This window comes from Hermetia illucens, chromosome 3, assembly GCF_905115235.1.
Source record: "Hermetia illucens chromosome 3, iHerIll2.2.curated.20191125, whole genome shotgun sequence".
Taxonomy (NCBI): Eukaryota; Metazoa; Arthropoda; class Insecta; order Diptera; family Stratiomyidae; genus Hermetia; species Hermetia illucens.
The window spans coordinates 149094928-149115912 of record NC_051851.1 but is presented as its reverse complement, the minus strand read 5'-3'; the positions used below and the strand labels follow the sequence as shown (position 1 = coordinate 149115912).

The 20985-nt window shown below is 42.4% G+C and overlaps 1 protein-coding gene across 5 annotated transcripts in view; it reads right to left on the bottom strand.

The window, feature by feature from the left end:
- The window catches only part of LOC119653199 (nesprin-1), a 205957-nt gene that overhangs the window by 19008 nt on the left and 165964 nt on the right, over positions 1-20985 (bottom strand). For all 5 annotated transcript variants that reach the window (XM_038057765.1, XM_038057766.1, XM_038057762.1 and 2 more), the window contains 2 exons: positions 7725-7889; positions 1815-7661 (listed from right to left, as the gene is read on the bottom strand). In XM_038057765.1, coding sequence (XP_037913693.1) covers positions 1815-7661; positions 7725-7889 — 6012 coding nt within the window. The remainder of the gene's footprint in view (positions 1-1814; positions 7662-7724; positions 7890-20985) is intronic.

The following is a 20985-nucleotide window of genomic DNA, read 5'->3' as shown; positions in this document are numbered from 1 at the left end:
TTAACGCAGGCGGTGTCTATTTTAGAGTGGCAAAAGAGATGTAAGGAATTGCCAAAAGGACACTGAGATCAATGGGAACCGCAGGAAGAACTCCTTGTAGACTCAAAGCGTACGTTGGAGGGTTATAATTTGAGGGCGTACTTCTTAATTGCGGCAAAAGTATTAAATAGGCCCCGCATTCATTGGTATGAATGCTGTGCCTGCACCCAGTCAGTACCGTTGTGCAAACGACACCAGAGCTCTGATTGTGGTCGTGGAGTTATGCCTATATGGCAGGTATTCACGTTCACATTGAAGTCACAAAATCGATTGCCAAAAATGCAGCTTTGCGTCATTAAGGCAGGGTCAGATTTGTTTGCTCAAACAATTACGACGTGCTTGAAACAGTTTTCCCCGCATAGACAAAACAATACAAACTGGTATTAATTCCAAAGACTTATCTTGAAGGCCTAAATGGGTTATTTACAGCGTGCTACCACAGCAAGAAATGGTGGCCCCTCGGACGACCACTTTGAATTCCAAGAAGGGAGACCTACTATCAATGGAAAAAATTGCGAAGAGTGCAGTTGACGCGGAGGGTTTACTAACCCTTGATCTGAGCTATACCGACTTCTGTGAAATGGCGCAAAATATTCGAGGGTTTGACCATGTTACGTGCTTAGTAACACAATTTGCCTTGTAGGGTCTGTCATGCTACGACTCGGACGATAAACTGTGGATAATCATGCAGTATAGCATACTGATGTTATGGGTTCCTAAAGCCGCGATTATCATTGGCCATGCCGATGACACTCCAGTGCTTATTGGGGCAGAACACATCGGCTAGGTCGACATCCTTGCAATTTGGGAATCAGGTCCTGATTGGAAAAGGTAGAAGATGACGTAGAGAATATTGTCCATAAACACTTAAGGGCTGGGCTGGGCTGAAATGGAGCCTGTAGCCTAGGCGCTACTGACACAAAAAAAAATATTACTTGAAAAGCGGTGGAAATGTTTTGAGGATGGCGAATCTTCAAAGATAATCATGGGCATCCGGAACTTTCGCTTGTAGCAGGTCAAACTGGGCCCTGTTCGTTACACTATTGAAACTGATCCTGATCCTGATCCTAGGAGTCAGCGAGATTCTATTGTTAGGGAAACAAAATAGCCAAGTTTGAAGTTATTAATCCACAGCAAATTCAGGAATTTCTCCTGCTTGCGGCAGATTTTGATCGGGAAGCAACATCAGATCTTGAATCCTTCAAATTGGCCTTTATAGTAAGCAATAACGATATTGATTAAAAGGTTTTTATGTGCTCAAAGTGGCGATGAGGAACACAGAAGACTAGTTAGTCAAGGAGTTGTATTCCCTTTGACTTGCTGGTCGTAATCCAGTAGGCGAATGCTCCAAGGGTGATTAAACTAGAGTCTGCACAGGGACTCATCTGAAGGGGCTTTGGCTCTGAAACCTCACCAGAGGTGTATTGGTACCATGAGAACCAAGATGGGTCCCCTAGTGGAAGTTTAATGGGGGTTGTGGTTAGCTCCAAATGGACTAGAGACCTTCGGATTTCAAACGGGGAGGAGTTTGTTGCTGTACTCTACAGTTTGATAGAAATTTAGGTAAGTGTTAGATTCACCAGTATGGATACTGATTCATACACCCAGTATTGATTGGTATTGTTGTTGCTTGTCACAGAGGGGCTCTGATTGTGGTCACAATATCAATCCCGGTAATAAGAAGACCATGTTTATTGTCTAAACGAGCGTGATGAACCTTTAAGGCTTTTCCAAAAATGCAAAAATTTAAAAGCAAACTGATCTCGATAACTCACCTCTAGACGCTCTGTAGCTTTCCTCAAACGCTCATAATCCACATGTCCATGAATCTGCAATACTTCCATCATGAAGTCAGTTTCCCTGACATTCTGTTGCACTAATTCCAGTTGTCGATTGAAATTATTCCACAGCTCCAAGCGATGTTTCAATAGTTCTCCAATATTACCACAACGCGATTCCAAGACAGCATAATCATCTTGTAGTTGTGAAATATCGCGTTCTAGTTTCACCGGTGAAACTGACACCCGAAGACGCAATGGCAACGTATGAAGCAACTGTCTCAAACGCATAATTTCCTGCCATTGACCACCGAGCGCACTTCTGATTTCGTCGCACTCATTCACTGCCTTTTCAATAGCAGTACTATCCAGTTTCTCGGCATTCTCACACTCATCCAGCAATATTGACATGTTGTTTTGACTCTTACGAATATTGATGATTCCCTCGTTAATGGTGTTCAAACGATCCTTGAGGACAGTTGACACTTCTGCCTCCTCAGCAATTGTGGACGAGATCCTATGAGAAAGAGCAAAGAGTTTGCCAACCTTCTCAGGATCGGCTGTTGGATGTAGTCCAACACGTCCTAACTCATTGCTGATTATACCAACGCGGTCGTTAAAGACCTGGATGCGTTCGATGTACAAGTCAAGCTCCTCCTCGTTCTTAATGATACCCTTCACGCTGCTTATCGCGGAAAGGATTTCTTCCAATTCACGTTCGAGAAGATTCAGCTTATCATCGACAGGAACGTCTTGTGACGAAATACTGTCCACTATGGAATTTTGAATACTTTCAATCCTATCAGCAAGTCCACTCCAGCGATTTTCCAACTGAGCATGGAATTGTCGCTGCAATACTTCATCTGCGAGCGATATCACCTGCAGGGATTTTTCAAAGTTGTTACTAGCCTCAATGCGCATGTTGTTGTGTAGTTCAAACTGAGCCTTGATCTCCCAGAACTGTCTCAAATTTCCAATAGGTAGTTGTCCAGGTGACAGATTGATTTGATTCAAATCATGTTCAGCATTTCTGATCCAGATCTCCAGGCGTTCAGCCAGCATTTCATACCGTGTCCAAGTTTCGCGGAAGACTAGAATTCGTCGCAAATACAATGCAACTTCCTCGCGAAGTTTCAGCAAAATAATTATTGCTTCGTTGTTCTCCTCAATCAGACTAGGCGCGCTAACCAGATCCTGAAGCTTGTGAGACATGTTTGAAATTCGCATCATGTTTGTGTGATGATTTGAAATGTCAGAGCTCAAGGATTGGTATAGAGCCGCATAGCGATCATAGTCGGCTGAAGTGACGGCAGAGAGGTCAGGGACACGTTGTTGGGCCACTTGCAACCACTGACGTTCGTCCTTCATAGCCTTTTCTATTATGGCCCATCTGGATGCCGCTAGAGCGAGTTTTTGTGCCCGGTCAGCTGCCTTTTCCAGGATCAATGTAGCGCGGTTGTATAGGTCGGTATGGAGCTCTGCATGCTTTTCCTTAGTCTCTTTATCGATGTTACTTTCCAGAGACTCCAGGATGCCACGGCAGTGATTCAAATTCACGAAGAACTTCCGATGTGTTTGCAGTTCTTCATGAAGCTGCTCCAATGACGCATTGTTGACAGTACCATCGACTAAACGATCTGCTATGAGTATAATTTTGGCAAACTCCTTCAGGGTTTGTTCGTAGTCCTCAGCCAATTGTTGCAGCTGGAGCACCCTTTCTCGTTCGAGGTTGATGTTCTTCTCAATATTTATGCAATTTTCATAGGCAACGTATATCGACTCTGGGATTTTCTTGCCAGGGAAGTCTCGCATGAAGCTTCTCGTTGAGTTCAGGAGCTTCGAGATCTTCTCTTTTTCCTCCTGGTTCCGTGCTTCCAAGTCATCCAAGTTGGCTAACTTGTCCTCGAAAGTAGAGTCTTGGAAAATTAAGGTTTCGTATCGCTCTTGTATCTCGGTCAGGTAGATTTTGGTAGTCTCAATCAGCAAAATATATTCATTCCACCTCTCAAGATCGCTCTTGTCTTGCTCCTTATTTTCCTTTGTGGTGTCCTCAATCGCTTTGAATTGTTCATTGAGACTGTGAATGCAGTTTGCGATGCTGTCCCTGGTGCTGTCGTCGCCAATGCCTTGTGTTTGTTTGAAATCACCTTCGAGCCTCTGAATGTTGGTCTTGATGGTATCAAGCTCGTGGTTCAGTTTATCGTATTCTATCATTTTTTGTTCACTGGGGCCGTCGCTTGATTGCTGACGGATTAGATACAAACGATATTCAATGGTCTCCAGCCATATGGACACTTGCTCGATGATAATTTTGACACTCCTTTCAACCGTTGTAATATTCTGAGTTGCGATAGCTTCCTTGAGATCGCCCTGCGCGGATTCAATGGTTTGAATGCGATTCTCGACGGGCTCTTCTGTGATATGATCTCCAAGGGTTGCAATATGCAGAACGCTACTAAGGTGACGTGGTTTGGAAATGTTTTTCAAGTGTCGACTTCTTTCATTGATGATATCAATTGTTTGAGTCCAAACAGGTTGGATATACTGCGTGACAGTTGTTACTCCACTACCGCTAGGTGCTTTGCTAGCTAAATTCATCCACAAGTTTTCAGAAGTGGTAAATTGTGGACTTGCAATTGCGTCTGGAGTGACTTCAACTGGCGATAGGACTTCCTCAATCAGAACAGGTGATTTTGGCCTTCTGATGTTCTTTTGTTTGGTTTTTGTTTGAGGTTCTCCGAACTGTTGTGATACAACTGTTACTTTCTCCACCTTTTCGCTTAGAGCTGGTTTAGTTTCCCTTTCTTCTGGCTTAGCAGGACTACTTTCCTCGCCTAATTCTATTCCTTCGCTTAGCTGTGCAGCTATTTGAGGATCGATTTCAAGGCTAATGCTAACTTCTGGCAATTTTCCCGTTTTCTCTTCGCCACTTGGAGCTTTAGGCATCTCCACACTCTTAGAAAATTCATAGAGGACTTCTTTAGAGGGTGGCATCATTATGGTTCCTTCAACTTCAATGTCATATGATTCGCTCGAAAGTGGTTCAGATGATTCAGTATCCACAGGTTCAGCTTCAATGGTAGACACCTGAACTGTGCTATCAGTGGTAGGAATGACATCCGTGGAAACATCTCGGTCAACTCTGTTCTTCTTCACCAAATCCACTTCAACTTTAGTGACTGCTGACTGTAGGATATTCTCTACAACTGGAGCTACCACATCAGCGATGGTGATTTCTACCCCGCCAGAAGTTTGGAGATCTTTGTCCTTCGTCTCCACCACAACAGTTTGACTTGATATTTCTTCTGTTTCTGGGGATTCTTGAATAGCCTGTTCGACACTCGGCACAGGTGATACATCAGTTTGACTTTCCGTTGTTGTAAGATCTTTCGGCTCTGCAGCAGGGACGACCAGTGACTCTGCAGGAGATTTTTCTCTAGGAGTTGTTTGGGTTTGAATTTCTTGAATATCAATAACTGTTTGAGATTCTTGGTTCTCCAGGGATGGCAGGTCAATACTTGTTTGAAGCGATATTGATTCGACTGGTGGCTTAATTTCAATTGGCTCTGGTTTAATTTCAGCTGGCTTTGGATGGTCTGGGGAGCGCGGTGAGGTTTGTTGTTCTGCATCGCGTAATTCTTTTTCCACAGGTTTTTCAATTGGTTTGATTTCGATTGTTTCAGTTAGTTCGGTGATTTGTTTAGTCGGTTCAGTTACAGGTTTTTCATCATCTAGTTTGGGTTCTTCCTTTTTAACTTCTTCCTTCGGAGTAATGTCTTCTTCAATCTTTAGCTCGATTGGTTCTACGATTTCAGCGGGAATGGTAGCTGGCTCCGAAGGTGGTGAAGGTTGTTTTTCTACGACCGGTTGTTCTATGATCGATTGTTCTACGGCTGACTCTTCTATGACCAATTGTTCTTTTGGCTTCTGTTTCTCTTGTTCATATTCATAAATTTTCAGATCGAAGGAAGAACCTATATCTTGATTGACAGGCCAGATGTCCTTCTGCTCCTTGTCATCCTCTGAAGGAATGAATGTTTTCTGTACATCGGTAACCGGTGCCTCACTTTCACTGACCCGAACATTTGGAATTGCCAATTCATATCCAATTGGCCATATTTCTTCGATATTTTCTGTTTTTACATCTGTAACGTGAGGTTTATAAGCAATAATAGTCTGTGATACTTCTACTGGTGCAGTCAACTCTACTCGTGCTGGTTCAGAATCAAATACCTGCTCCTCCACCTCTACGGAAGTAGTGGTGTCTTTAGGTTCGTCTTCAGGTTTTTTGACTTGTTGGGTTTCAACAATTTCCGCTGGAATTGTTGGAGATTCTATTGGTTGAGCTGGGAGATCCTCAATTTTCAAAGTTTTGATTACGATCGTTTGGTGTGAAGTAACTGCATCAACTTGCTCGCTGGGCTCTTCCTGCTGGACCAACCCATCCCTCACGTCTTTTTCAGGTCTTTCAATAATCGAAGTTACCGACTCTTGAGGTTTCACAACAGTTGTCTGAACGATATCTACCTGCGGAATGGGTTTTGCCGGTAAGGTTTCGGTAATGATTTTCTCGACAACCTTCTCTTGTTCTAAGACAATTGGTTGGATCTCTATTGACGGGGTTTGCGGCTCCTGGGAATCAATCGGCGTCTGCTCAATAGGTTCTTCAACTACAACGGTGCTAGTAAACGTTTGCGGTTCCGAGGAATCTTCTTCCACGGTCACCTCATCAGGTTCTTCAATAACTTGCTCAGTAACGTGCTCCTTGCCGTCAATAATAACGACATGTTTGATAATGCGACGTTTCTTGCGAATCACCTTCCTAACGACGTGCTGCGTGACTGTTTGAATATTGGTTTGAAGATTCAACTGAGCCAGTTGGGATTCTGTTAATTCCATAGTTTCAGGTGTGAATTCAAATTGCTGAGTAGAAGGCACTACACTCTCTGTGACAGTTTCAGTTACCACTGGCTCCTGTCCTTCGGTAATTAACTGTTGCTGGATTCGGTGTTGGACGTGTTGTTGACTGGTCACAACTACCTTCTTTATGATGACTCGTCTTGTACCGTCAGCATCAATGACTACCTCGGTGGATGATTTGCTTGGCTCTAAGAATGTTGTTTCTACAGATGAGGGTGTCTGTTTCAGTATTATCTCTGAAGTTTGAGTGCTATCATCTGGGACGGATTGAGTGTGGACTGTTTCGACGAACGTATCGCTGGTAGTGTCTTCGTCGTCTGGTATAGTGGTGATCTGAATAGTTTCTTTACCACCATCAATTGTCTGCGAAATGGAAATACTTTCCTTAGGTTTCTGAGTCTGAGAGGAGGTGTCAACGGTTTGGACCACCTCTGTAAGAGCCTGTTGTACAGGTACGACGACTTTTTGTGGAATTATTTCGGGCTCTTTGACTTGTTCCGGAGAAGGCAATTTCTCTTTAGGTTTCTCCTCAACAACTGGAGTTCGTGCAAGCTCCATTTCCTTAATTCTGACGGTTGTATATGTGATCCTCTCAGTAATGATGATGAGATATTCAGTGAGCAAAGTAATGGTCTTCTCTATTTGCTGCAATAGAATTTCGCTCATTTCCTTCGTATCCTCGTGCTTACTTTGTTCTCGTACATTATCGGCAATACCCTTCAGTGTACTTATTTTTTCCTCAATATTTTGAGAAAATTGTAAATACTTTTCAAGCTCCTGCTTTACGCTTTCATCGCTATCAGATTTGACGGGTTCTGCTTTTAATTCGTCGGCAATTGACTGAATCCAATTTTCAGTTGCAGCCAATTGATCTTGATAGCTCTTTACATTCAAACGTTTTTGTTCTTGCTTATCCATTGTTTTCTAAAATTGTAAATGTTCATGTAAGGAAATGTTAGTCTTATCCTAAGGCACAGTTATTCTTACCTGAAGCATTACAATGCCCTCTTGTGTACGAAGAATCAAGATATGAATTCGTTCTTCGATTCTTTGAAGAGTTCGCTGAAGGTCTTGATTTTCCAGCACATTTTCACTTTCTTTACGCAATCGTTTTGCTTCTGTTTGATGACATTCGAGGTTCTTCAAAACCAACTGTAAGAGAAGACAAAATTGTTCAGATTTGTGATAACAAAAGAAAGCAGCAATTTGATGAAAAGTTTGGCTAACTAAAATCCTGAACTACTTTCTGCTAGCTTGAAATGTATACAATCTATCTATGTCAGTAAGTTGATTGAGAAATTCCTTCGCAATGGCGCTAGTTACTTACTGTCGATCTAGATACTCCTGTTCTCAAAAAGATCCCTACCTCGGTAAAGCAGCGCGCCTGTAAGGCTTATGTTCTGGCCTAATTTTAAGGCAACCAGGACATTTGAAGAAAACGACATTTCAAGAATCGTTTATTTCCTTGAAGCATTGTTTAATGTAGGTGTATAATGTGGAAGAGAGCTGCTCACTTCGAGGGAGAAGGCACCACTGGCGGATCAAGGCACAGCGAGTATCAGCTGTGTTGAACGTGTGCCAAACCGAACGGTGGCGCGGCAGATACTAGCCCCGTGGACCAAGCTACCCCAAAACCTTAAAAAAGGAAAGATAGAGAAATTTACCGTATAAGTTCACCCGCACATACTGAATACTGATGTCGACCAAGCAGTCATCCGTTAGAAATGACGCCCAACGTGGGACCCTGCATTTCCGACTAAGTAAATCTCAACATTGCGCCCAGCTAGCACAGTCGCTAGAGAATGAGATTCCTAATCTCAGGGTCGTGGGTTCGGGCCAAACGTTGATCATCGTTTGTAATGACTGACTGCGATAAACAGCTCCATCTTCATGGAGCTTCAGTATATGCGGACGAACCTTGAGGGTCAATTTTGTCATCCTTCTTTTATTGGGTTTTAGGAATAGCTCTCCTCTCTTGGTCGTCTTCGACCACTTAGGATTGTCGTTTGGCCATCGACGAAAACATGCTCCAGTGATGTGGGTGCCGAACAAGGACCAGATCGCGCTATTGTATGGCTGCCATAGACTATAGAGATCTACATCTAACATCCTTTGTTTCATTTTTCGAGTAGTTATCTGAAAATATCCTATAATGACCCTCTGCCTCCTCATTCGGATTGACTACTATTAGGCAACAGTTAGCCATGCAGGTTCGTCAGGACGTAGATACACATCAATCAATTGGTCTTGTCAACGATAGTTAATTTGGACAGCTAAAGTTACCATTCGCATAGTCAAAACTGTCAATCCGGATCGCCAAAGTGGCGAAATAGCTATTGCTAACGGGACACATCAGTTGAGCTGAAGGTGCTGGTGAATCTGCATGATTAATCGCTCTACTCTCATGACTGACCATAATCTATCTGGATCTTCAACTGTCATAGTTATCAAAAACTGCACCCAATGTGGGGCTCTTAAGTCATCAATAATTTATTGCAGCTGGAAACTTTGTTTTCATCTGCTGAATAGGGATGACATCAGACTCTTAACTTGTTTGAGCTCATCTTCAAGTATTGGTCGCAGCCTTTTTCTCTAAAAATCAAGTATCTATTCGCGTCCTTCCTATCTTACCTTGTAGATGAGAGTTTCCTATTCTCTCTTTGATACCATTCTGCCAAAGTCTTGTCATTCTTTCGAGTATATTTTATGAGTACTTGAAGGGTTTACAGGCAAGCTTCTGGAGTCCTTGTTCTAGATACTGTCTTGTCCTTAGCTTTGGCAGTGTTTTGTTTGAGGCTTTCAATTTCACAGGGGAAACTTCCAATAGTCCCCAAAATATGGGTTTTTGTTTGGGAGGCAGAAAGATTAGATCGCCTGAGTGATACACATTTGGGTGCAGATTTATCCTTACATTTGGCAGGCTCATTTTCTACGAGCCTGCCCTGGGAGTGGTGTGATCGGAAATTATTCCTAGGTGTTGCACAAACAGGACATGGGTGTGAATCAGATTAGAACGGAAAATTATCAAGCCAAATATTAACCGATCGAAGCAGAACCAATCTTACTTATAGGATTGAGGCAGCTCTGTGTCCGCCATCCACTTGATGGCCTCCTTCCTATATTTAACCACCTCCTTCACGAAGAAGAGCAACTGCGATTCATTTGTACATCCTGTGCCAGTTTTTTTTAATTGCACTGGTATCTAGTAATTGACGGGTTTTCCAGGTACGCAATTATTAGAGCTCAACGTTTAGTAGACGAGGGAAGCGCACGATCTTCCTATCCTCGATAGGGACGTCCAGGTTTTCGTTTCCACCCGCCGGTTTTCCGCCATGATTCACGGTTCTACCCTCGCCCTTGGGCTAGTATTTTTTGCTCCTTTGTTTTAGCTTTTCACTCGGTTATAAGGATCCCAGCTTCTCCGATAGGTATGTATTTTTAAATCCATTTTGGTAAAAGCCTCAAATGTACCAGGTGTTAAAGACACCTGGATTTTTTTTACATGGCATGGAGGCGCTTAGAATGTTCAGAAAACCGAGCCTGGTTGACAGGATACTTCATTGGAGATACACTTAGGCAATGGCAGATTTGTAAAATCAACTTTTGTCTTGTTCAATATTTAGGGATAACGCTGCCCTGCCGGTTGACAATAGTCAATCTGCCAAAATCAATGGTATTAATGCCCTTGGAACTTCCTCCGTTAGGAGGTGGCTTAACGATTCTGCATATGGAGCTTCGACAATTTTGAAACTCACTCTGATCACTTACAATATTTGGAAAGAATGGACGGCTATTCTGGTATTTTTTACTCGAAAATGAAAAATCGACATCGATAAAGACTGTAGGAGATGGTATAGTTTCTCTATTCAGATACTACCAAGCAGGATGCAATGCCACTTAATATTTAGGGAAGCAAGGAATTCTTCTCTAGCTTTAGTTTTAACCCTAATATCTCCTTCTATTTGAGTGATTCGGAATCGAAACTAGCACGTTAGAAAGAGTTGCTTGAAGTTAGTGGCGTAGTGGCGATAATACCTCAGGAGAGAAGCCTGTAGAACTTGAGTTTACTCAGTACAGATGAAAACCGCTAGTCTTGTGCGGTTTTCATTGAAAAAAGTGGTGAGGGGCATGTCTAACAAAATTGACTTTCGTAATCGCCTACAGGCAGGTGTTCATATCAGAGGTAGCGTTTGATGGAGCTCTGATACATGACTAAGTTTTGTGTTAAACTTCGAAAATAGGTCGCTGATACGGCGGATATGAGTAGAGAAGTCTGCGAGGATATATCATGTATGACGTATGAATTAAGGAATGACAAAAACAGTTCCCGCATGACCGATCCGTACCTCATCGTCCTAAATTAGTGAAAATATAGATAAAAACGCAAAAAACGCTAAGTGTTGGAAAAATAGTGGAAGTTATAACTTGCAGACGAGAAACGTGTTCGCTGAAGTTTTCCCAAAGGTGTTGACCACCGACTAATAGGGAAAACAGTTTGTTGAATGATCCGGGGATGGAGCTTCGTGAAAGATTCTCAATCGAAACGGCGAAGCAACGGGTGGTACGTTGAAGTCTTCCCAAAGAAAAGGCGTATGACCAAATCCAGGGTTAAGGCAATGCGAATTTGTTCTAATTAAATATCATTATTGACAACAAGTTTATACTTTAAGGAAAAGCAGTAGATAACATAACCAATATCACGTTGAATTCCACAGTTGTAAGATAATAGCTCGTCGGTAGGCCATTTTGTATCAGGACAATATGCTGTGTCAGCCTCCCTACCCCGTTTGTACTAAAGTTTTTCACTAGGAATGGCATCACAGCGTTGCGCCAACATGGTATAATCCAGCTGTGTCACTACTGGACTTCTTCCTCTTTCCAAAATTAATAATTAGCTTGAAGGGTCGCCAAATTGTCATTGAAAGAGCTTATAGCGGCTTCAACGGTCCGTTTCAAGCAGATCCCCGTAGCCCTCTTACTGGGACTCTGCAGGGAACGGGCAAACCACTGACAATACTATTTCAATACAGAGATATCTTTTTCTTGGAAGAATTTTGAAGTTTTTCCAGACTGTCGTCATTGGTTTCAAAAAGTCTAGTGGCGCATAGTTGGCTCACAAAAATCATCATCAATTATGTCAAAAATGCAAACCATCCATAAAAAATAGGAACATAAAACAGGAAGCTGAAAAAAGTCTCAAGGGGCCACGAAAAGGATCCTAAATCATACTCATATAGTCGAAGAATAGTATCGCTGGAAGTACACAAAGGAGGAATCCGGGACTAGAAAATGGGTAAATTCAAAGAGATGATGTAACTCGGAACTGAAGGATCTCTAAGAGGAGGTGAGAATGTCTGGAAACCAACATGATGACCTAAATAGTATGCGAATCACTGCTGTGTGATATGTTCTTGAAAATTAATGGTAAAAACTAAAAGAAGTTACTCTATATTAGCAGAAGGGTATGCGATTTGGGTTTTGACTGTCTTAAGGTTATTTTTAGTCAGACTTCGTTTTAAGTTAATTATCATCACAGTTAATGCTTTGTAAGTGATAAGCCCACAGTGCAAGAGAAACACAAAGATGAACGCAAACATCCATGACGATGGAGATTCGAACTTAGGGCAACGAGTTTGAGAGTTTGGTCATCTATTCGCTTAGTCACCACGATGTTGAGTATGAACATCTAAGTTCAGATTACGTTATGAGCCAGAGGGCACTACAATTATTTATACGCTCTTCATTGTCTGCCGCTGTCACCTTCAGAGTAAGTTATCGCATGAAAAAATTATTGCATGAGGGTAAACCAGACTAAGTGGTGTCCATGAATCTTAACACTAAGCGCAAATTGCTTTGTTAATACAATTATTTGGAACCCAGGCTCCAGGCTTCAATTCATTGTGAAAATTCTACCCTTAGGGGTGTTCCGGACCCAAGGGAGAGGGACGGAAGGAACATTCATAACATTCGCAGACATCTCGAAAAGAAGACGGTGGAAAACTTCTTCAGAGGACTAGACTTCATACCTTCGTAATCCGGAGCATGTCAGCGTATTTCAGGTAAAGATGCTGACAATTCGCAAGAACTACCGGCCATAGAAGTGCAATCCAATCCGACCCCAGTGTAATACTGCTATTTTTACAGGAAACCACGCAATTTTCTAAACTTTGCAGTCGGTTAGATTTAATTAAAGCTGAAGGAATAGAGTCGATTCTAGATATTGTGACTTACGTTAGATACTTGGGTCATATTCAAGAATATGTCCGGAAAAGCTAGGAAAAAATTAAAGAGCATGTCCTTCTGAGGAGCACCTATGATTCCAGAGGTTGCACGAGTATGATTTCCATATCAAGGACTAGCAGTAGAATTTGTTTTGTGAGGTTTCCCGTAATACGAACTAGCGAAGTCACAAACGCTCAGATGAGTGAGAGAGAGTATCTCACACATTTTCTCCTCAGTGAGTCAGCTTTATCCAAAATCAAGAATTGGGGAAAGAATAGCCCTTTTTAATAACTTCAAAGATATTCTAGCCTACAAGGACTATGAGGATGACATAAAATTAGGTCATCTTCTGTGTATACTAATCAGCGAACTTCCAAGATATTCTATTTTCACTCCAGAAAGATAGAACTGTCTAGATATTTTCATGTGAAGTGCAATTCAGTGGAACCTTGCTACTACCTACTACGGAACCTTGTTGTGTTGGATATAGGTGACATCCACGCGTAAATGTCCTATCCAGGAGCAGACCTTCAGGTACAACTGGATGATTCACTGAGGTTTCTGTTACATGTAAGCACTTTGGTGGGCTTTTTGGTCAATATTTGGCTAAGGATTCTAACTTGATTACGGGGGATGATTTCGAAATGAAAAAGGAGCACAGATTCAAAAATGTTTGTCGCCTACGCTCCGAGGGAGAGTTCAGGAAATCAGGAGGAAATCACTCTTAAGTCCACTTTAGCACCGACATCTTTGGGAGTATGGCGGTTAGGTATTGTTTCTTACACTTTTCTGTTTTATGTGAATTTAGATTTCAGCATTTGTATCTCCATAAATTAGCAGTTCTACACTTTAGAAAATCTCACTTTTAAAAACATTAATTTTTCGTTGATCTGATCACTGGCCATTGAACTCGTACTTTATCATAGACGCACAAATCACAGAATGAGTCAGTACCCAAAATACTAATTAATTCACCGAATTTCTTGAATTAAAATAGAACTGACAATGTTCATGTCGATTTCAATTAAAAAGTCAATCTTCCATCTATTTCGATAGACCTAGTTCGCGTTAATCTAGCTACAATAGAAAAGTACCTGACCTCCGAATAGGTTGTGGTCTGATCCTCTGTTAGGGAAACAACACGACATCACTTGATTAGTTCCCTATGCTCTAAGGCGAAATTGTTTGAGCTTCGGTTTTCAAACACAAAAATTTAATTCTGTTTAAAGAGAAGGGAGTACCTAATTGGTGGCTATTTATATCCCATCGCATCTAACATTAAAATAGGGAATATCTTGATATTTAGAATGCTTCTGTTTGTGCGGTTCGTCACTGTAGCACTATTTCGGTAATGTCTATTAGCACAGTGTGTTATAGGCCACCACCCAGCTTGGGAATACTTTTATCGCTGTCTTTCCCTCTCCATGAAAGACGGGGGAAGCATTTGCATTCCCAAATGCACAGATAAAATGTTCGTCCAGGGCATAAGAGGAGGGGGTACATATTGAAAGAAACAATTTCAACATCTGAACGGCAAGAGATACGCTGTTCGATGGGGAACTTTCAAAAGTTTATGGGGCTGTATGAATGACTTTTCGCGATTGAAGATCCAAACAATTTAAGATGTTTCCTTTCATAGCGAAAGATGCATTTACAATATTCCAAAGGGAAATTAAGGGAACCTTGGTACGCTAGTAAGAGAACCAAGAGGATACGTGTGAATTCAAGGATTTGGTTGTAAAGAGAATTTGGAGTGCTTTTACAAAAGTGTGCTGAGGGTCCTAGAAAGGTAGATACCAGGTAAAGCAACGGATGCGAATACCAACGATGTTGAAAATGTCAACCAAAATCAGTTTACGACACACCAGCGAACAAGGCTTGATGCTGTCATTGGGAGTTTTCCGTTCTTCGATTCGGAGGGCTTAGGGCGTACAAGTCTTACGATACACGTCATCGATGTGGGTAATAATAAACCGATTAAGCAAAGACATCTCTCAATCTCTTCCGCTGTTGAGAAGCTCCTCTATGAAGAGACTCTGGCTTTGGCAATCATCGAGGAATCGCAAAGCACCTGGTCTTCACCCGCCACCCTTGTAGTGAAACTGGGTGAAGTGCATCTTTGCCTTGAAGGGCTGCTTATCCTTCATCTATCAACGAGGGGATTTTCAGCCGTCTCCCAAAGGCTAGATTTACACAAGTGTACGTCTGAAGGAAACCTGGCAAATTCCACTGGATGAGGCTTCCAAGGATAAGACTGCCTTCAACGCTTCAGGGCAACCACTCTATCAGTTCGTGACCATGCCATTGGGGATCGGTAATGCACCTCAAACCATGCAAAGACTAATGGACAAAGCCATCCCTGCTCACTTGGGCCATCAAGTTTTTGTACATATAGATGACTCGTTACTCATCACAGAGAATTGGCTCTGTGTATGTGAACTTGATACTGAGCATCCGGAAGAATAAATTTGTCTTGTACAAGATCCAATACTTAGTGCACAACATTGTACCGATCTTGACAAGATACATGCCATCAAAGATTTTCCGCGTCCGAAAACTTTCAAATAGCTAGGGCAGCTTCTTGGAATGTCTAGGATCTGTGCCAAATTACGTTTCGCTGACTACAGCGTTGACAGACATGCTTCAGTAGAAGTCTTAGTTTGAGTGGTCAGGAATTCATCTTGGTCTTCGAGGCTCTGAAAACGAGTGTCTCCTCGGGTCCAATCCTGCATAGCCTCGACTTCTCCCAACCTTTTGCCATCCACTATGGCGGAAGTCAATATGGCATAGGAGCGGTGCTGATGCAGAAGGCAGAGGATGCAGGTGAAGTTTCTATAGCGTACGTGTCGAAGAAGTTCACTCAGCCTCACCGAAACTAAACTGTCACACAAATGTTTGGCAACGGTGGAGATAGTGAGAAAATTTAGAGCATATATGGAAGGTTTAACTTTTCAAGTGGTAACCGACCACGTTTCGTTCAAATGGCTGGTGAAACACACGAGAGTAAAACAGATTGAGTGGTGCGCATGGATTTTAACACTAACGCATTTGCAACTGGTTCGCAAGATTTTAATGCGAACCAATCTATTCATATAAAACCTAGACTGGAGTTTAAGGAAAATTCACTATGAAAATTCCATCCTGAGGGATGTTGCCGATCGATGGGTTATTGAAAGAATGGGACATACTACTCATAACATTCGCAGACAACTCTAAAAATAGACTGCGGAAAACTTCTGCCTTCGTAATCCGGAGCATGTCAGCGTATTTCAGGTAAAGATCCTGACCAGTATGGCCGTCCTAATCAATGAGATTAGAATAACCAGTTATGATCCATCAACTGTGTTCTTCGTTCAGCGAAACAGGTCTCGATAGAGACATCCCTCTATAATGTCATTTTTGGTCAAAGCATGGTCTCCCATGGGAGTATCTACACTCTCTTATGACGATTGAACGTCTTGCATGATACGAACCTGGAAGTCTGTTGTCAGGATAAATTTGCTGTTTTCAAAGTTGAAGTCCAGAGGCGCATTCTCCAAGCAAGCGAGACACAGGAGAAGGATTACAACCTACAATCTTGAGCTCGTGAATTTTAGGTCGAAGATATTGTGCATAAGCGGCTCTTCAACTTAAGCAGTGCGACAAAGCGGTACAATACCAATAATTTACCGTATGGGTGAAGGTTCACTGTTTCCACCTTTCCACCAAATTTCGTGTCAATTAGCATAGTCGTTTCTGAGAAAAGTGCGTGTAACAGACAGACCGACCGACGGGCAGAGAGTGAACCGATTTTAATAAGGTTTTGTTTTGAACGAAACCTTAAAAACGACAGCCCATGAAGGAAAAAAGTGCCTAACAGGCGCGATAATGTACCAATTGAGACATCTGAAAAGGTAATGACTAAATTGAACGATCACGAGTACGAAGTTTCTTCCCAGACATGGCACTAGACGATTAGCTTTTCCTTCCGAATTTAAAGAGGTGGCTATAGAGCGGAAGATTTTACTCGAATGAAAAGGTCAAACAGGAAATAGAGGCTTATTTTACGGTGCTTGCCAAATTTGACATTACGGAAAGTGTTGAAACGCTGGAGAAATGTTAAAAAAAGTGTATTGAAGAAGATCACGTTCAGCAGTAGATAAAAATGATTACGAAAAAAATATTTTCCAGTTCGAGTTTTCAGAGACTTTCACCCAATACTTCATTATCTATACGTGGCTTGGTACAAACTATTTACTAGTCAATGGGGCCAGAAACACTACCATCAAAATAGTTAGGCTGGCCCGATAAAATAGATCTTCGAGCCAGGAGAAATGATACCAAACCCTTTCGACCTATCTCACTATCTTTCCAGTTATTCGTTATCCGAACTACAAAGAATCTCATGTCGCTGACCAAATCTGTAGAATACGAAGAGCTCATCAACCACTTTTGAAAGTGGAAATAGGGAGATAGGTACGAGGGACGAGATTGGTCAAGGGCAGTTAAAGGGTAGTATAGGTCCCTGGGCTCACGATGAAGCATAAAACCTGGAAAACGTATGCTGAACCAACACTACTAGCAGTACTGTCAAATTCTATTTCCATCCCCACGTGGTGATCGCAGAGATTTCTTTCTTAATGAAAAACTGCAGATGGAGAATTATGAATGCCAGTCTCCCCCGCCTTAAAACCGGACAAACTGTCTCAACTGACACTCCAGGGTTAGGGTTAGGTAGGGCTGACAGCCCTACATGGGAAATCAAAGTTAGGGAACCATGAAAGAAGCCTGGAACTGAACGGATTTTACAACAACGGACCCAACAACGAAAATGAACAAACGATTTCCGAATTTTCTGATGGAACGTATGCCTTTTGTACAGAAAAGGAGCTGCCAATCAGCTAGCCGATATCCTGTCTCTCCTTATAAGAGATACGCTGAACAGGGACCGATTTCCTGACCATGAGCCACTACATTATATCATATATTATGGGTTAGTGGTCATCCAGTAGTCAGCCAAAAAATGAAACTTGCTGTTATCGGCTTTGAAAATATAAGCAAAAGTTTGTGCACTCTGCGTTTCCGAGGCAAATTTCAAAATGTAAGCCTCATTCACGTTCACACCTATATAGAGGAGACTACAGAGTCAGAGAAGGACTGCTTCTACGAGGCAGCAGGTGGGTTCTCGAAGCCTGTCCCAAGTATCATATCAATATCACACTTTAGAGACTTTAGCAGCCAATTAGAGATCTAGTTCATATTCAGGCGATACAGCGGCTCTCATAGCTTGCATAAAGGTACCAACGACAGCAGACTGTATTCAACTGGGAGTGTCGGAAGAAATGGTTGGAATTCGAAAATCGCAACCGATAGCAGACGATGCAGCATTCGGTCGAATCGTCTCACCATAGGGTCAATGCTCTTACTGAATACGAGAGTTGGGTTTTTGGCAAGAAAAATTATGAACCCTTGGCTCCGTTCGAGACAAGAATCCTACGAAGTAATTTTGGCCCCCTACATGAGGATGGATGATTCCGCAGTCTTCATAATGATGAAATTTATGAGCGGTACCACGACTGTCTGGTTGGGGACAAAATCCGGCTCAACAGGTTGCGGTGGGCAGGTCACCTAAACCTTGTGTGTGAGAATAATCCAGGCTAGAAAGTTTATGAGACCAATATTTATGAAAAGGGAAGACTTGGCAGACCCCACCTCAGGTGGAGCTATGGCGTCGGTCAGGACACCAAACAACTTTTAGGGGTATCGAAGTAACTGTAAAACTCAGTTTTTAGAAGCACGTGGAGTATGTATGCAAAAAGGCGTCCACAGCCAGAATGGATCTAGCAAGAATGATGCCGAATGTATAAGGTCCACGGCATCTTGTTGTTGCAGCTCCAGTTTATCTAGCGGGCACAAACTGAATGCGGTCAAAAGAAGAATAACCCCAAGGGTTTGTTCTGCCTTCCGCACCATCTAAGATGATGTGGTGTTCGTTATCTCGGGAACGATATCGGTTGACATCTGGCAGGTGAGATGACGAACATACACACTTGACATTATCTACTGTTTACTCTCCTTTATCGAAACCGAATAAAACCGAAAGGGACGGCTCTATAATTAGATGACAATAGCGATGGAGCCACCTAAACAAGGGTCGTTGGACACATAAGCCGATCCTTAACATCAGCGAGTGGGGGAGAGTAAACATGGGGACATCAATAATTATATCATCTAGATTCTCATCGGCCATGGTGGATGTTTAAACTGGACACCTCACCTGATTGTCCAAACTACGATGAGGTCCCGGAGAACTCAGTGCATGTATTTTTCCAATGCCAGAGGTTCGTGGAAGAAAGGAAGAACTTAGAGGATATTAGGACTATCACCAGGAAATTTAGGAAGCTTGCCAGGTGGATTGGGATGTGATTAACTTCATCAGCGCAACGATCCAAATTAAACTGCAAGAAGCGGAAGAGGTGAGGAAGGCGCGATAACGATTGCTGCGGGTAGACGGAAGAAGACCTGGCTAAGCTGGCTCCGCCTCGTGATGTATAATAATACGGGGGGAGTAGAGGGGGTGTCGGGGTGGTTTTAGTAGGTAAAAATTCTATACACTGGCGTGTCCAGACCAGTTTCCTCCAAAGGGGGGTAGGTAGGTATCAGTGGCCGCTCCGAGGAGCCCAATTAGCGCTTTGGTGCGCCGTTTTGATGCCACAAACTCCTAAGACCGTGACTGTTGTTATAGGAACAGGGAAGCGGAGTCCAGCTGGCTCGGATCTTCAGAGCCAGCCCGTAGCATTCACGAAGGAAAGCAGCTCTCCGACCCTGTAACTAGAAATCTCACTGAGGTCCCCTCTTTCCTCCAAAGACTTGCTTCGTTTTGATTTTGTTTTACGCAAAACCTCAATGAAAAGCTTTCGAAAAATTATAGTAAAAATACGTAAGAAGCAATTAAATGAGTTACTTTAGGCTGACAACTCATGGGTGAAATGGGAGGGTTTGATTTCAATATGATACAAGATACTCTTGATAGATTACGAAAGAAATGCCTTACAGTCATACGAAAATTTTCGCCAGCATAGTAGCGAAATCTCTCTTCATTTGGAAGTGAAAGCAAAATATTATAGGTTAGGTATCATTGCCACTGTGGAAGGCAGTAGGACCATCTGAAAATCGCTACTGAGATAGTAAAATAAAACATATTCCACCGCTGTCACCGAGATAGAAGAATAGTTACCAGATGGACACTGGGTATTTTTACCGAAGGAACAGTCGAGAAAGGGGATGGACCCAGTAATATTTTTAAAAAAATTGACAATGGAACTGCGGCAACTTCTCAGAAAAATGATGTCCAGGCCAATCTATTCGGAGCAGGAGAACATATGTTTGTGGAGAAGCTCGCAAGGTTTGGAGGTTTGGATTTGTTTCAACAGTCAAGTGGCGGGAAATACCATATTAAAGTAGTTTGTCTTCTTCATCTTTAGTCTTTATCTCGTTCGGTAGTGGGGTTGATTCGTTTACGTCGGGTTCACCATTTTTCTCGATTATAGGATTGGTCTGCATCAAGTGGAAGTATTCTCAAATCACAGTCTAGCGTATCAAGCCATCAGTGTTCTGGCTAATATATTAAGATACTTGAAATGGAATTGTGAAGAGGGGCTGCTTGAACCGGGTCAACTGAACGAATTGATCCCAACATAGGTGCCAGGAAGCTTGAGGGTCGTTTGTAATGAAGGGTCTAACAAATTGGCACGCCAAGGACTGGTGGTGGTGGGAGCAAAGCCAGCCTTTGCCGTCATGTGATCCGTTGTTAAGACTGTTCTAAAAGAAGAGGTTTCATGCATTCTCATTTTAACTAACTGCCATCAATGGCGGAATCCTTTGCAAGGGAACTTGATGCACTAGTGTGTCATTTTGTTCTCCCTCAACAAGTGAATACTTGGAAATCTTTTTAATTTTTTTTTCTCTGTTTGGTACAGTGATTCGATTCGATTGCGATTGCTAACCTTTATTAACATTACAAGTTCACGGGGGAACAAGTGCTTGG